At 46.3% G+C, this 17,060-nt stretch overlaps 1 protein-coding gene across 3 annotated transcripts in view; it reads right to left on the reverse strand.

Moving 5' to 3' along the window:
- PLD1 (phospholipase D1) overlaps positions 1-17,060 on the reverse strand; it is a 74,361-nt gene that overhangs the window by 42,999 nt on the left and 14,302 nt on the right. For all 3 annotated transcript variants that reach the window (XM_064385239.1, XM_064385240.1, XM_064385238.1), the window contains exons 2-4: positions 1,547-1,732; positions 1,088-1,215; positions 645-790 (exon numbers count right to left, since the gene is read on the reverse strand). In XM_064385239.1, coding sequence (XP_064241309.1) covers positions 645-790; positions 1,088-1,215; positions 1,547-1,700 — 428 coding nt within the window. In that variant the 5' untranslated portion in view covers positions 1,701-1,732. The remainder of the gene's footprint in view (positions 1-644; positions 791-1,087; positions 1,216-1,546; positions 1,733-17,060) is intronic.

A 17,060-nucleotide genomic window follows, 5' to 3' on the forward strand; every position in this document is an offset into this window, starting at 1 on the left:
AAGCCAGCGTGCTCCAAGTGTTTTACAAACTAAAACACAACACAGCAGGATCAGTTTGATTTGTGAGGGCCAGCTTTTGGTCTCATAAGGAAAAGGAGCCTACATCCTATTTTTAGGGCATTATGTTCCTCCAGCTCTTAACCCCTCATAATTTTACTCTTCCTATCATATCCAAACATTTCTCTACATCAGAAGGCTTTTACTCACCTACACCACTTCTCTTCACACTTCTTTTCCGTTTCCTATTATATTTCCAGCCATCCCAAGCACCAAGGCCAGCCTGGTCAGGGACCCCCATACCTCCCACATCCTGCCCACACTGTCAGAAAGCCACAAAGCTCCAGCAATTTCCATTAGCATTATCATAACCCTTCCCCAAGTTCAAGGCAAATCCAGCTCAAAAGCTGATGACCCAGGAGACAACGTTTTCTGCGTCGGCAGAGAGATATTTACATCACTTAGATTATGGCTGCTAAACACACAGATTAAATATTTTTATTATAGATGCTAAATATTCATGGAGACTGAATTCTTCTGCCCTCTCCCCCCTACAGCAAAGAAAATGGAAGCCAAATAGATAAGATATTAAAAGCTAACATTCTCATCTCCCAAAGCCCACTGTGTCCACAGGGACGCACACTCACCTCCTGGTGGGGATAGGGATGCGCACGAAGGCTTTGTACCTCAGCAGCTCCCTGTGAAACTCCTGGAAGTGCTTGAACTTCCTTTTCACGTGCCAGACAAACTCTCCATGGGTCAGCTCGATGGTGTAAACATTGGGGCTTGGTACCTGCAGGGGAGAACATCACCACATGGCATGCAAGTTTTGAAATAAGCCATTTTCCTGCAGCTGCTCATCTAAAGAGCCTTTATTCAGCTTTACTTAAGGATTATTGTGTGTCACGATTTCTTGTTCTGCTTTATTAGGTTTTATAAATAGACAGATAACCTTCTCTCCTAAGCATTTTCTGAGACACAGACATTGCTGCTTCATCAGCCCATGAACAAGCAAGCGCAAAATTAAGGCACAAACAGCATTTTAAATACAGTTCTAGAGAAATCAAACAAAATCTCTGGAGGTTCTGACCTTCTTAGTGGAAGTAAAGCGTTCAACTTCCAACACACGCACTCGGACAGGACATCCCGTGAGGTACGTCTGCGTGCCCGGCTCTTTGAACCCATGGGTGTGGTAGATGGCAGAGAAGGGAATGCACACTGCAAGGACCACAAACCCCACAAAACTGTTAGCTCAGCAGCCTTGTAACAATCCATGAGAGCACGAAAGGCAGCAGACAGCAATGCTTTAACTTGGGAGCATTTATACAGCAGCATTAATTCCAGCAAAAGAGCAATTTTTATTAAGGAGAGCTCAAAGACAAGGTTACACAGAAGGAACTTGATTTGAGAAGCTCAAGTATTAAGAGCCTCCTAGTTATAAATCAGGATCAATGCTGGGCTTGGCAAAACCCCTGAGGCTGCAGCCTACCTGCCAACAGATTGATAAAACCCAGGCTCATGGGATGAGAGCACACGGGTGTCGACTCACCGGTGCCTTTGGGGTCAGTGAGCACCTCCGAGTCCACCTCCTCCCCCTCCACATGGAGCTCCCTGGTGTCCAGGCTCTCGATGATGTTGCTCATGTCTGCAGCGAGCTTCTTCAGCGTGGATGTGGCTGCATGGCTTTCTGCTCTCAGAGACATCTCAGGGGCCTGCGCTCAGGAGCCGCGGGGCGCTGGGGAGACAGAGCAGAGCTGTCACCACCTTCCCTGCAATGCAGGGCTGAAGGAAACCACTGGCAATGCATGGACACATCTTCCTTCCATCCCTTTACCCACATTCTTCCCAACTATCCCACCCTACACACCCAATGGTAATGTTCAGCCATAAAGGTGCAAACCATATCACTGCCTGGCCAAATCCCAGACTTAATTCACCTGGTGATGCATTTCCCAGGCCAGGCTACATGAAGGAATAGCTCACTCAGAAAACCAGTAGGAGTTTTTGCTACATGTTCTTCCTTTGAGTGAAGCAGTGCTGAAAACTCCCATCATTATTAAGATTTCCTCTATTTCTATGCTTCTTACACAACCGCCTGTGGTGTCTGCGTGCCTCGTGCTCTCCCACGGCTCCATCCTCTCAGCAGGCTCCAAAGTTACAGCTCTAAAGGTTCCTCTCCAGGGTCCCTGTACTCCTGATCCCCACAGAAAGCCTGGGAGCAACAAGGTAGACCCCACGTCTTCTGTGCTCACCCCTCCAACATCCCAGGCAGCTTCAGGGGACCAGCCCACTGTCCCTTAGTGATGGGGACACAGCCAGGGAAAAGGCTGCAGCCTGCTCAGGGCACTCAGAGGTGTTTGGGCACTGGTGACTACAGCACTCCCCATCTTTATTCCCACCCATCCACTCCAGGAGCCTGAGTCATGAGAAAAATGGGGAAGGAAGAAGCAAAAAAAAATAAAAAAGGAAACAAAAGTAAATCGATATATGAGGCATGGCCACTGACAGTAGCACAAGCCCTCCCTGCTCGTGAGTATTTGCAAACCCTCTTCCTCTTCCTCCTCTAGGCTCTACATCTCACCATGGGGCTGTGGAGCTGGCTGCTGGTCCTTGCACACAGCCAGGCTCCAGCTCCTGGGCTGATGATAAAAAGTCCCCTCAATCTTTGTCCTGCTCTGCAATAAATGTCACAGCTACAGTGAAAAAATATGGATGGGACAAACTGGCAACATTTTACAGAAGCCAATACAAGGATGCTCATTTATACTTGTGGAAGCTCTTACATTGTGTTAAAGAATGATTTTTCCAAGAAAGTGTGACATTTCTGATGTTAAGTTCTGCAAAGAACACTGGGCAATTATTCTTGTGTGAGCTCCACAACAAGAGCTGGGTATGCCGTAACTTGGAAATAATTTAGCATTTTAATAAATCATGTGTTTAGCTGCTTTTGAAAGACCATTCTTTATTATTGTTTCCTCTTGAAACAAGTCCATTATTTCATTACTGCATAAGGTTGATACCATGTATGCCTAAAAACATGCTAGAAGCAGCTGCCTTCAGAAAAAAAATCCATTTGCACACAGACTTGAATCAAGAAAAACTGGGTCAATCTCTTCTCTTATACCAAAGTAAATGTAGAAGAAACAGCTTCATCTTGGGAGTGAGGGCTCTGAGGGCCTGGCTGGCTCTGTCACCTTCCACCAGTGGCAGGGAAAGCCACCAGAGCACAGGAGGCTTTAGGACCAGACCAGGGCCCCCAGGTCACTTCAAGAGATCTGCATGAATAATTCAAATATAAACAGACATGTGAGTACCTCCTTTCCCAGATATACAATGAACTTTGGGGCAAAGTCCTGGTTTCAGCTGGGACAGAGTTAATTTTATTATTAGCTGATACAGCGTTGTGTTTTGGATTTAGGACCAGAAGAATGTTGATAACACACTGATGTTTTGAGTTGTTGCTAAGTTCTGCTTTCCCTGACTCAAGGACTTCCCAGTTTCCAAGGCTCTGACAATAAGGAGGTGCACAAAAAGCTGTGGGACAGCATGGCCAGGACAACTGACCCAAACTGGCCAAAGGGATATTCCATTCCACAGGACACCATTCCCAGGATATCAACTGGGGAAATTGGCTGGGGGGTGCCAACTACTGCTGGGGCTGGGCACTGGTCAGGGGGTGGTGAGCAATTGCTGCATTATGCAGCACTTGTTTCCATCGGTGTTATTCCACTTTCATTACAACTATTACTCTATTTTATTTTGTTTCCATTATCAAACTCTTCTCACCACACTGTTGTTACCTTACCCAGTCTGTGCAGCCTCTCTCCAGCAGGAATTTGGCACTGGCACTGTCCCACACTTCCCCTGTCACCACTTCATGGAAAGCCAGTTCTCCCTCTTGGAAGCTTTACACTTTTCCTATTCTAACAATGTACTGCAGGGCACTTCAATTATTCAGAGAGCAGAAGGTACATTTTCATTTGTGTGGAGTGAAGTCATTCCACCTGATACAGACTGGCTTTGGCAGTTTGATTTTCTCCCTGGAAAGCAGGCATACATAAACAGCATTCCCAAGGGAGGCCATGCTACCAGGCTGTCCCAAATAACCCTGGGGATGGCAGGAGGGAGCCCAGAGCTTCACTCTGCACTAATACATACATTAAAATCCTATTTCCCACTCAGTACTTCATGCAAAGATTTTTTTGGTGTGTATTTCTAGCTGGAAATAAAGTAGCATCTTGCTTTTTAATTCTGTGTGCATTCGCATTTAGAAACAAAACAATTTCTTCCCCTCCACCAGAAGATGCTTTTACTTCATGGAAACTTAATGCCCTTTCCAAAAGAAGTTTTCCATGGTCAAAAAGAACACAAGTCCAAACACACTCTGGACGTGCCACGCCAGCAATTACACTTGAAGGAAACCAGCACACAAATACCACATCAGCAGGGCTGCAGGAAGAGCAACAGAGGAGCCAACAGAGAGAGATGCTCATCCTCCCTCCTCCTCCTCCTCTCCTCCCCACCGTGCCAGGTACAGCTGGGCTCTTTGTCAGATTAATTGACACAGTTGGTTAATGGATAAACAATTAACCAGTGTATGCAATGATTATTTCCAAGGGACCGCAGCAGGGCTCCATAACTCAGGATTTTTTTTTTTAAAGCTAAAGCTGTTTTCACAGCTGGCACAGACAAATCCTGCGATAAAGCAGGGTCCAAACTCATATGGACCTGAATCAGTCCTAGCAGCAGGATCCCCCCATCGAGATTAGAGCCAAATTTTGGGGTTGAGAAGGGAAATGTGACTTGCCTGTGGCCCTGTCAGCAGCCCCATGAACCTGGCCAGCGGCCACGCTCCCTGTCACAGCTGGCAGCTGCAGAGCCAGAGGACACAGGGCAAACCCAACGCAGGGCAGGGCAGATGGCACTGGGGTCAGCTGGAAAGACAGGACATACCACACCCCTCTGAAAGCTTTGCCAAATTGCTTTACGGGGCTCTGCTCCACCAGAGCTATTTAACCTCTCGGGCAGAGTTTCCATGCAGACACTCTCTGCATTCCCATGGGCAAGCTGAGGGAATGCCTGGGTTAATCTGCTACAGGCTGGGTGCAAACAGGCACCAGACATGGATATCCAGGATTTTACCACAAACCAGGCAGGCTATGCCAAGAAAGCCCTGCCTGTCCAGTGCCACTCACTGCTCACACTGCTGACAGACTAGAGATGGAATTATAAAACTCTCACACCAAACTCAAGTGATACCAGCAAATCACAGGAGATTGCAAATAACAGGATGAAACTCCTGAGAAATAAGTGCTGCATTTCAGCATTTAGCTGTTGCCATTCAAGACAGAAAATAAGCAGCATGTTTTTTAAGGAAAATAAACCCAAACAACCAAAAGAGAAAAACCAGGGTCTGACTGAGTCAAGAACCGGCAATCCGAACAAACGCAAAACCGGTGCCAAAATGAACAAACAGGACTATTGCCTGCGAGCCAGGAAGGAAGAGATGATGCAGAACACAGGAAAACTCAGACCTAAAGCATTTGACCTGTGAGAACAGTGTCACTACTGAGAGAAGGCAGAGAAATGTGACAGCAGACTGCAAGCCTGCAGAAGGTTGCTGTGAGCAGAGTGGACAAAGGAGAAGTGCTCTGAATTAGAATCACAGAATGGTTTAGGTTGGAAAGGACCTTAAAGATCATCCAGTCCTAAAACCTGCCATTATCCCAGGTTCCTCCAAGCCCCATCCAACCTAGCCTTGAACATTTCCAGGGATAGGGTATCCACAGCTTCTCTGGGCAACCAACGACTCAGTACCCTCAAAGGCAAGAATTTGTTCCTAATATCTAATCTAAATCTACTCTCTTTCAGTTTAACTGCTGGTTTAAAGCAGAGATTAGGGAGAAAGCCCTATCTAATGGCAAAGGCAGGGCACTGAGGAGGGATTTGCAGAGCCCCCAGGCTTGGAGGAGGCAGGGGAACAGTTGTACCCCAGCACCCACACCTCAAACCTGCTGCTGGGGCAGCCAGGAGCTAGTGTAGCAACCAGTGTTTGAACAGAGGGAAGGTGCTGCTCCAGCTTTATCCGGCTCAAAGTCTGCCTGGGCAAAAGCAGAAAGAAGGAAAACACAATGAAAAGACTCAGCAGTCAAAGAAAATATTGGACAGAATGAACAGACAAGGAAATAAGGAGATTATTAAAAACTGGAAGATTTTTACACACTACAAACCCTATAAAACCTACAAACCCTATAAAGACAGCTGACACTGCCCCTATCCAGTCCAATTCTCATATGAATTACTTCCTCTTGAAGCACCACTTAAGCTCTCTGCTTTCTGTCCCAGGCTGTCCCCACAGCACACAGGCCCCAAATCTCTTGAGCTACTAAAATATATACAGTGAAAACACTGACTGCACCAAGAATCAGCCAAGACTTCAACTGCAGGAACAATGACTAAAAAAATACAAATTAACTATATTAATCCCTGAGCCCTTGTGAATGTATTGCAAACCTGTAGCTCCATCCTGCAACTTTGCAACCCCAATATCTACTTGCTATTTGCCATTTTGGTTATGCTTTAACCCCAAGTTATTACTTCAGGGATCATATGACCATCTCAGCCTTCACTAAAGAAATTTTTTCTACTTGTTGCACAGGACAACAAAAGCACAGCTTTAAAGGCATGGAAACTTTAAAGCAGAAAATACATATTTTTGTAAATATTCATGAACAGTTCTGTGTTTTGAAGACACTGACGTCCTGATGCGAAAATATATGCAGCTGGTAATAGCATAGACTACCTAAAACTTGGTCAGCCTAAGTTTATTCTGCATCGTGGCAGATCTGAAACCAGCTCAGACAATCACAGCTCCTTAATGAGGTTCTGAAAAGTACCACAAAGAGCTATGAAATCCAGAAAAATGTAATTTGGAAAAAATGGTAATCAGAGAAGAGAAAATACATCCAGGAAAAACAGACTTTTCCTGCTAATGCCTCCCAGGGTTTGATGCTCTGTATCAACTCTTATCCCTACGGTGAGAAACACTATAATCCCTGAAAATGATCTCATTCCTGTTCTCATGACATCTCTCCCACTGCAGTGACCTTTTGGCAAGGGCTGTGACAAGTGACCTCTGTTCCCATGCTTGGTTTTCTCCTGCAGGCAGCGCCCATGGTGGAACACACAAAAACCTCCCAGGCTGCCTGGAGCAGCACAGACAGGCTCAGGCCAAAACAGAGCAGTGAAATGGGGTCATTAAACAGAAAACAAACAAACAAACAACCAAAACAAACCCCAAAGAATCGGAGCAGTGAATTCTCTCTCTCCTCCTGCTGCTGCCAGGGGTCTGAGTGCAATAGGAGCACCAAGAGCCCAAATGAAATTCCAAGGAATTCCCATGCACGATGTCCTCAACAGCTTTTTGCTCTGTCTAGTGGTGATGACTCTTTGCACGTAAATATTTCCTAATTCTTCCCATTTTAAACCTAAAATTAGCTTTGGACCACTCCGTGTTGGAGAAATACTCTCATCTGATAAGAGCCATTTCTGAGGAGTTATTTGCCTCCCCCAGGAGAAGCTGGGCTTGTCAGCATCCCAGATTTATGCCCTGGCACACCTTCCTTCCACAGCCCTGGGCAGGGGTCAGCCCTCCACCACACTTAGGAAGTGTTCCCTGTGCTCAGGATCCCTGCCAGCACCTGCAAAGAGCATCCTGCTTTTCCAGCCCAGGAAAAATCCTCATACTCACACCAAGCAAAACAAACACATATTGATTTTATGTTTTCCTCAATATTTAATCAAAAACCCAGGGCTCTTGTAGGTGGCATGTTACATTTCCTAACTATAAAACTAAAAGACAGAAGGGTTGAAAAATGCTCAGCAATGCCTTATCCCTGTTCTTCAGCTCAGTACATGGAAAAAATGCAGCCAGAGGAGCCAACAGGCAGCAACAGCAAATGCAGACCCCTCCTGAAAATCTGTCCTTCTGGATGCTCATACTGCAGGGGCAGTGCAAAAGGATTAGGGTTTGTTTTTTAAAACACACAAAACAGTCCTTGAATAAGAACCAAAGCATTGCTCCTACCCTGGAAAGACTGGGAGCTAGAGAATTGAAATAAAAATCCAGATCAACAATAGACACATTGAAACATCATCCAGACCTAATTTGCTTATCTTTAGCCCAATCCTGATAAAACCAAAATATTTTAAAATACTGTTTCCAAAACAATTATCCCCACTAAGTGCCCACATTTAATAGCAACACCTCTAAAAGCAGAGACCAATTAGTGCTTCCTGCAGCGCTGTTCCCTGGCTCTGCATTATTGATTTCCACAGTCCTTGCCACGTGAGGCTTATTGCCAAGCCACCAGCCTGCACAGGAACAGCAAAGTCACAGGAATCCACAGAGCCTGCTTGCAACAGGGCACGAGACACTTCAAGGCTGGGATGGCCTGGAAACAACAGGTTCATCTTTGGAAGTCTCTGCTGCACTATCCACACTGGGCAGAGCCCATTCTGCCCCCAGCCAGGGCTCTGCAGCATCCATCCCACAGCACTTGTGCTAGAGGAAAGGACACACAAAAGCCAGGCAGGTCAAGGAAAGGATGAGGTAAGGCACTGGTGACTAACACGGCTTCAGCCAGAAAGCCCCTCCGTGCTGCTCTGTCCCCACACCCAGGCCCAGCCTAAGCGTCAGGCACCTCCCAAGGACTCATTTCATTTGCTTTACAGAACAGTAAAGGGAAAACATAAACATCCTCAGACAGGCAGTAGCTGATCTCATGCTGATGTACTGGTTGCTCTGGCTCCATCTCCCCCTGCCCAGCAGCACCATCCCTGCTCCCTGGGCTGCCACAGGAAGTGCAGCCTCCCCAGGAAGCCAATCATTAGGTAATTTATTGGTAATTAAGGCTGGCCCTACAAATACTAATTCATCACCTTGTTTTGGATTCCTCAGGCATGGACAAGAGTATTTAAACACAGCAGTCACACCTCGGGCTGTGCATCCTTCAGGGATCACCACCAGTCCTGCACTCCCTGATGTGGTCCATTGGAAACGCCCTGCAGCCCTAAACCCAGGAACACTGCACATAACACCTCTGAAAACCAGGACAGGGGATGCCCAGAGCCTCTGGAACTTGGTTACTCACCCCCTGAGACCCACTAGCACCATAGCTGCAGGCAGGCAAAGGAACCGTGTGACAGCACCTTGGGATTCAGCTCCATCTCAGCATCCCCAAACCACACAACCAAGATGCAACAGAGCGGTCAATAGAGTCCTGGGCTGATGGAAAAGAGGGGATTGGAAAACTGCCTGCTGAAAATAGCAAACAGCAGGAAGGCCAAAAAAGTGCCATGCAGCACTTCTGGGTGCTGATAGACACACAGAGTTTGGCGCAAGACAGAGCTCACGAAAGCTTTATATGAAATCCTAAAAGCAAGGAGCTAGCCAAAGTGATACTATAATGCACAGGACCCTTAAAGTGCCCATCTCCACGAGGATCAGGGATAACAGGGAGCACCATGGGGCTCACAGGATGATATGCATGGCGCAGCTCTTATCTATAGCTGAACACATCACACAAATACAGCAGGTATTTTTGTGACCTAAATGTATAGATATCTACAGGGCTGATGTCCTGTACATCACTCAACACTATTTTGGTATCTCCCAGTGCCACATGTGCTCCAGCAACTGCCACCTGCCAGGCCACATTTCCGCAGGGAATTCCAGCAGCTCCGAGACAAGCGGGCATGCTGGCAGGCAGCCCAACACCTCCATCCCTCTCTCCCTCCCACAGTGGGGTTAGGTGGCAGCTGATAAATGCAAACACAGACCTTCACATATCTCCTACCAGCCAAGCTAAATCCAGGGAAAGCACTGCAGCCTGTATTCAGGAGGGATTCAGCAACTGCAACAGGATCTCAGCCCTGCACTGGCTCCTGGCAGCAGCTCCAGATCACAGCAAAGAGCACAGGTATGTGTCAGGAGGTCAATGTCCCCGTTCCTGCTGCCACCCTGCTGCTGATTGAACTGTTCACATTAAGTGGGAACACAACTTTTCTTTTTTTTCTTCTTTTTTTTTCTGCCTTTTTCCATGTGAAAGCACAGAGAGGTGATTTTGTTGACCTTTTTTGTGACCTGCTCAAAGAAACGAGAAATTCCTGCAGGTATCACAGCAACATGGAGTAGCAGATTTAGACCACATATTTTTACTAATAGTTTAACTAAAAATTTAACACTTCAATAAAATGTTGTTTCTATTATCTTGACTTTTGGGAGTTTGTTTGTCCTAATGGAACTTTTCAAATAACTTCCACTTAAAAAAAACCCAAACAGTTGGCAGGAGCAGAGGGACACGATGGAGGAGGAAAGCAACCCTCCCACTAAACAGTCCTACTGTCAGTGTAGTCCCCACTACAGCACAGAACTCAAATGCTCCCACGTGAGCAGCCAAGCCCAACTCCCTCCCCTGCCTGGGGAGTGCAAGGTACTCATCTCCCAGGGTGGCTTCCCCACACCACCACCAGCTTTGGGGACAACCACTGCAGGGAGACCACCACCACAGTTTTACTGATGTCCCTCTTGGAGGCAGCTCCAAGTGCAGGGCTGGGACCCACATGCAGGTCCACACAGGTGTCTGCACGGTGCCTTCCCACACTGATCCTTCCTGGCACTGTTAACCAACCCTGTGACTGCTCAGGCTGAATATCAACTTCTGCCAAGCTTTTGCTGACTGTGCACACGCTGTGCCAGGACTTTGGTAACCCAAAGTACAGGATGGGTGTGAAAGGAACTGTGACACCACGGGGTCACCAGGCTGTCCCAGCAAGGGGATGTCCCAGCTTCTCTCTCTGCTCCTCAGCCAGAATCCTACTGCTTCCCCATCCCAAACAGGACCCTGCACCACCCTGAAAGCACTGTCACTGTCGCTGACAGGCTGGAGCCACAAGTGCAAAGCCCCATGATGAGGTGCAGACCCCAAAACGCTCCTGTACTCCTACATGCAAACCTAATTCAGCACCTTTCCAAAGTGAACTCCCTAGTGATTTTTAAGGTTTTATTTAGCAACGCTTTTAAATGTGTTTGATGCATTCTGGCTGATCAGCTCCATGAGAATTTGATGTCTCTGTCCTCATTTGACTTCAGTTATTTTCCAGTCTACTCTCAAAGCTGCAGCGCTCAGTGGCCGCAGCTCCCACCATCGAGCTGGGACACCCAGCACTAAAAGGCTGTCATACAATCAGGCATCATTCCCAAAAAATCAGCAACAGCAGGTGACAGAGGTGACAACAGGAGGTGCATGCGTGCTCCTGATCCACGTTTCCAAGAACAGCTGCTTTTCCTCAGCACAGCCAGCACCGACGACACGGGCAGTCCCCACACAGCTTCATCAGAGATAGAGTAACACCAAGGTCTCACAAGAAATGCATTTTCCTTTTCTGTGGCCAGCTAAAAAAAATATTTGTGAATGTCTTGTTTACAAGAAGAAAACAGTTGGCTTGGAGAAGTCCCAGAGGTAACTAAGAGAAACCATTACACCAAGCTCAGAGGGCAGAGGTGATGCTGTCCCCAAGACTCCACAGAGGGCTCCAGGCAGCTTTGCAAATCAGCCTCTCCCATGGACACCCTGCATGACAGCATCTAGGACACAGGGTACTCAAGCTAGTGAAAAGTTAGTTTTTCTATACCTTAAAGTGTTTGATTCATGATCAGAATTAAGGATAAGTGATTACAGTAATTGGGATCTGAGCTCTCAAATAATTCTGGGATGATGGCTGAGGTTTCAGACTAAGATCAAATCCAGGCAAATTTAAGAAGAAATTGTCTGTTATGAAGCAGTAACTTGCAGGAACAGAATAGCTCCCTTATGTTTCTTTCTTAAATACAACTAAACACCTGCAAATTTATGCAAAATATCTCATTTACATACATTGACAATACTGACAGCTTGCTTAGAACAAAATAAATGCTGTGGACAATTTTTTTTTTAACCACTTTCCTAGAAGGGAGAAACAATGCCTCGATCAAGCCTGCACAGGAGCCTGCTGATGGCAGGCAGAGAAAGATGATGCTCATCTCAGAGCTCAAATCCAGCCTCAGCTGCCTCCTCTCTCCTCTCCCCCACCCAGATCTCCAGAATCTGACAAGCAACACGGGTGTCTGGCCAAGGCAGACACCCTGCAGTTAATTCTCCTTTTGTTGAAACTCCTTTACAGTATTTTTCCCACAAATTCCTAGAGGAAATCAGAGCATTAATATTATGACTTACAAGCTTAACCCTCCAGACCTCAGCACATAATGAGGCAAAAATTAAAGACTGTTTTTCCTTCAACTGTCACGACCTTCTGGAGCAGCAGGACCCAGAAAGTGTTTGCAGAGAGTTTTCTGCATGTACAAAAAGAGCTGTTTGGCAGGAAAAAATGCAATCGTTTTGGGAGAGAAGTAAAAAAGGCTAAACAGGCTCAGACAGCAGTTCCCATCTTGCCAGTTCTTTCTCCTGGTGAACAAAATGGCTCATTTGCCATAACTGCTGCCAAAAATCTGCAAGATCAGGTCTAACCACAGAGATTTCAAAGCCACCATGAGTCATCTACTTTTCTTTCTTGGTAAGACTTAACACTGGGTGGGACACAGAAAAAAAAATCAATTTGCAGGAAACCTCAGTCATGGAAAAATATACTTCAGAACATCTCACAGGGACTACATAAATAGCAAAAGAGAAATGAGAAAACAAAGTACTTCTTTCTGAAAAGACTATGATGCACTGCCTGCTCTCCAAATTGTTTCAGCAGCCCTTCAGCTGTGACAGAGGGAGGACAGCTGAGCTCCCTTGAAGACCCTAGCAGCCACAAGTGCTCCCCAGTGCACCCAAAAGAACCACAAGTAAGGCAGATTTGTGTTCTTCATGCCAAGTCAACTGCATCATTTAACTGCATCTTACTTGAATTGAAAGAGAAAATACAAGTGCAAACCATCCAATCGTTCCATCTCTCGTGTGTGACATTCAAAGTTGGTTGGGAGTCAGAACATTCACTTTTTAATAAAGAAAAGCCCCAACAGCAGGGTTGGCTTTAGCCAGGTGTTGAGGTGCAGTTACAAGGTCCTGCCATGGCCACAACACCTCAGCTACTGAAAGTGTTGGAAAGGTGCAATTAATTACTCTTGCTGGTTTGTTTTCCCCCTGCCTGAGGGTTTCCTGGAGGCTTCAAGCAGGAGTCAGCCCAGCTGATGGTGAGAGAAGGTTCATCTGACTCAATGCAACACACTGAGCACTGTGCTCACCAACGGGTGTTTTCTGGGTGGGCCAGAGACAAGCAGGAAGAACAAGAAATGAGTATTACTGATTAATAAAATCCTGCCAGAAGTCTGGCTGGTAAAACACCAGAAGTTTCTAGGAAGTGGTTCAGTGATGAGTGAGTGAGTGGTGAGGAACAGCCCTGGGATACAACATTGTCAGGTCCTGGAGGGAAAAAAGAAGCATGTTCTTGCATGGCCAGACAGCCAGAAACTGCAACTGGCTCTGAATGAGCCACTTGCACAGGCTGGGACAGAGGCTGTCAGAGCACTGCTCTGTGGGACATTGTCTGCCTGGCACTGCCTTTTGTCTCTGTGCCCTGGAACACTTGCCCAGAGAAGAGAGGACCCTCTGTGCCAGGACCACCTTCCCCAGCCCTGGGGCAGAAGATGTAAAGTGCCCCCAGCTCACTGGGATCTTGCTGCCAGTGTTTATCAGTAGGTTTATCTTATTTCTCCCAAAAAAGAGCTCCCATGTGAAGGTTGCACACAAGGGCTCACTGCACCAGCAGAAAAAAAAATGTAAGACAGGAATCAGGCCCACTCACAGCCTGACCTGAAAAATGCAATCCAGGAAATGCAGTTTACTTCTTTCTTCACCAGCAGGTGCAAGCCAGGAAAATAGATCTCAACACCATGAATATTCTGAATACTTGCTGCTGTCAGTATAGTGTGCACAGGACTCCCCCACCCAGACAGAAAGTCTCCTTCTGTCAAGCAAATCTGCCAATACTGATGAGGTTTCTCATCCTCAGCCCTGCAGCTTCCCTCCCAGAGGCTTTCCAGAGGTAGACAGTGGAGGGATGCTCTTTCTCTTCTGCAAAATGTGCACCCCACCACTATTCACCTTTTTATTACACCTGCCCTTCTCCCTAAATAGTGAGTTCCTTAGGGCAGAAAATAATTTCTTTTATCTACTCCTCCTCTGCCATAGAAAACAGGATAGAGGAGAAAGGGCCAATGCTATTACACTAAGGTAACTAATGCAAACTGGCTACTTCACTGTCAAATCCTACTGGACATGTCGCACCATTTTATTTGATGGAGCTCAATGTGGTCCACTCTGTATCCCCAGGGAGCAAAAGGGAAGATTTAAGGGCAAACAAATAGCAGAAAACCAAAGAGCACAAAGGTACAAACACCACACAGCCAACACCGGCTCCAGTGCGACTTGGCACAGATGGGCACAGCCTGAGCTCCAAGGTTCATTCCCACCCAGCCCTACACTCAGACACTTTTACTGGCATCCAAGCAAGCGTGGTAGTCCAATAATACTAGGTCAGGTAATTACCTTGATATTAAAGCCCCACATATTGTTCTGGCAACAAGCCCTGGGCAGGCTGTCACCCTTGCCGAGCTGATACCACGCTCGCTGCAGCAGCAGCAGATCCTGTGGCACTTGGCCCATCCCCATTCCCTGACCCTTTTTCAGCAAGATTGCCCTGACCTGCATCTATTTAGACCTGTGTGAGCCACAACTGTTTTTAAATAGAAGGTTTTATTCTCCGAGACAAAACTGGCCTCCCTTCTAGGGTGTGTGGCTTCCTCTCTGCCTGGTGCCATCCCAGCTCCTTTGGGATCCCAGCTCTCCAGTGTGGGAGCAGCAGCCACCAGACAGCTTCTCCCCCTCTCCCCACACCAGCAGATGGGTGCCTGGGGGCCGGAGCTGTCTGACAGACACCAGCCCCACTCCCACTTTGTTATGTAAACCCCCAGGTTCTGGTGTTTATCTGCTTGAAGGATCCAGAAATCACTAAATGCCAGCACAGCGCGTGGGCACGAGGAGCGAGGGATGTGCAAAGTGCTCGGGGCAGTGGTGATAGCACACGACGCTCCCACTGCTAGTGCACGGAAACAGAGAAAACTCTAAATTCCAAAGACAAAAAAAAATATATAAATATAAAATTCATGATCTTCAAAACCACATTTCACTCCTGTTTATTCCCCCCCTGCAGAGGAGCCAGGGTAAGTATCCCATCACAAGGACCATGACTGCCCTGTGCCACCCTGGACACCCTGTGTCAAGCAGGTGAGGGAGCAACATGGCAAATATTTTGTAAATAAAACCTTGCAAACGGAGCTTTTTCCATCAGTCCCTCCAGCACTTTCTGCCTTCCAGTGTCTGTACGTGCAGAACTGGTATGTACATGTATCAAATGATCACAAGTCCATGGAAGTGAGGGACAGGGTAGGTGCACCTGGCTAAATATCTGTTAAAAACTTATATATCTAAAACACACAAAAAATTGAATTGACACTATCCCTCTCTGTTCTGCAGCTCAGCAGAGCTGAGGTCTGGCACTGCATAGGTGGGTGCAAAGAAGCTAGGCTGCACACAAGCTGTACACACATCCCACCTCTCAGAGGGCAGAAGCAGCACAGCAAACAGAACCTAAATATGGACTGAAAAAGACCTTATTTTGGAAAAAAAAAATCCAAAAAAAGGCTGGGAAGGGAAAGGAAAAAAGACAGAGCCGCAACTCCTGTCAGGCAAATCATCATGACCAAATCTCAGCCCCTGCAGGAGCCTCCAAGGTACAGGGCATGTGAGAGCAAGTTAAAAACACATCATCAAATAATTGCAAGTCAGACAATAGGAGGAAAAGGCATGTAGAGGTTTGCTCTCACCCTCCTCCTTCCTCACCCTTAGCCAAGACCAGGTGCCGACATCAGACACCCCAGAAGAAAAATCAAATTGCTTTTTCAGCTCTGTTACACGCAGATATAGGGCCACTGGCCAATGCTGATTCTCACTAAAGCTTTTTTATTATTATTATTATAAATCACTTGCTGCAAAATAGCTGTTCCACCATGAAATTAAGGAACCACCTGTTTGCAACAAAGGCATCAGAAAGGTGCTTCTCCTCATGGACCATGATGGCTTCCTGCAAAACTCCAGCAATTTCAGTCCCTGAGTTTCCCCTTTCATTTATATATCTAAAGGAGATATCTGTATTCACAGGATACAGACAGAGAAGATAAAACTACAAGCCTCTATGAACATTAGTAACTGATATCTTCCTTATTATGCCATTTAAAGGAATAACACTTGTGGTAATGCCAACATTTAAGTGCATTCCCCTGAAATTTCTTTCCCTGAAGGTTTGATAACCTGCTTTAAATCCATTTTCAGAGAAGGAATAACTGTAAAACCTAAGTTCAACTGGCTGAAATTTCACTTAATCATGTAAGAGATTTCTCAAATCACTGCTGGAGACAAAACCCACCCCCTTAAAACATCTTTCCTCCACCACAGACACACCTGCAGTCTAAAGAACACTTCCTAATTTACAGGAATAACAATGCCAAAATGACACAACCCTTTACACTTTGCTACTATAAAGAGTAATAAAAATTTCTAGGAGAAGCATAAGGTTGGTTGCAGCCCGATTTGTGAACGATTAATTTCACCAGCAACGATCACCTACCTAATACTTATAATTTCATTCACACACATGAAATAGCATCAGCAGCAGTTTAAAGAACGTGCAATTCTGACACCAGCACACTCTCTTAGCTGAGAGAGCTCAGGAGGCACCTGTCAACAACAGCATTTTCTATGGGGGGAGTTCAAGCCTCTCAAAATAAGAAGAGCATCATGGCCTCCAGGAAAAGTGAATTTATTAAGTCGTTTTCAGGAAGATCAGAGCCTCAACACTAATTTTCAATAATCCCGAAAAGAATGATGTTCTATATACCAAGATAAAGCTAAAAACACAAATGAGTATGCAAGTGAACCCCAACAATCTTCTCTTCTTAGGAA

This window comes from Passer domesticus, chromosome 11 (assembly GCF_036417665.1).
Source record: "Passer domesticus isolate bPasDom1 chromosome 11, bPasDom1.hap1, whole genome shotgun sequence".
NCBI lineage: Eukaryota > Metazoa > Chordata > Aves > Passeriformes > Passeridae > Passer > Passer domesticus.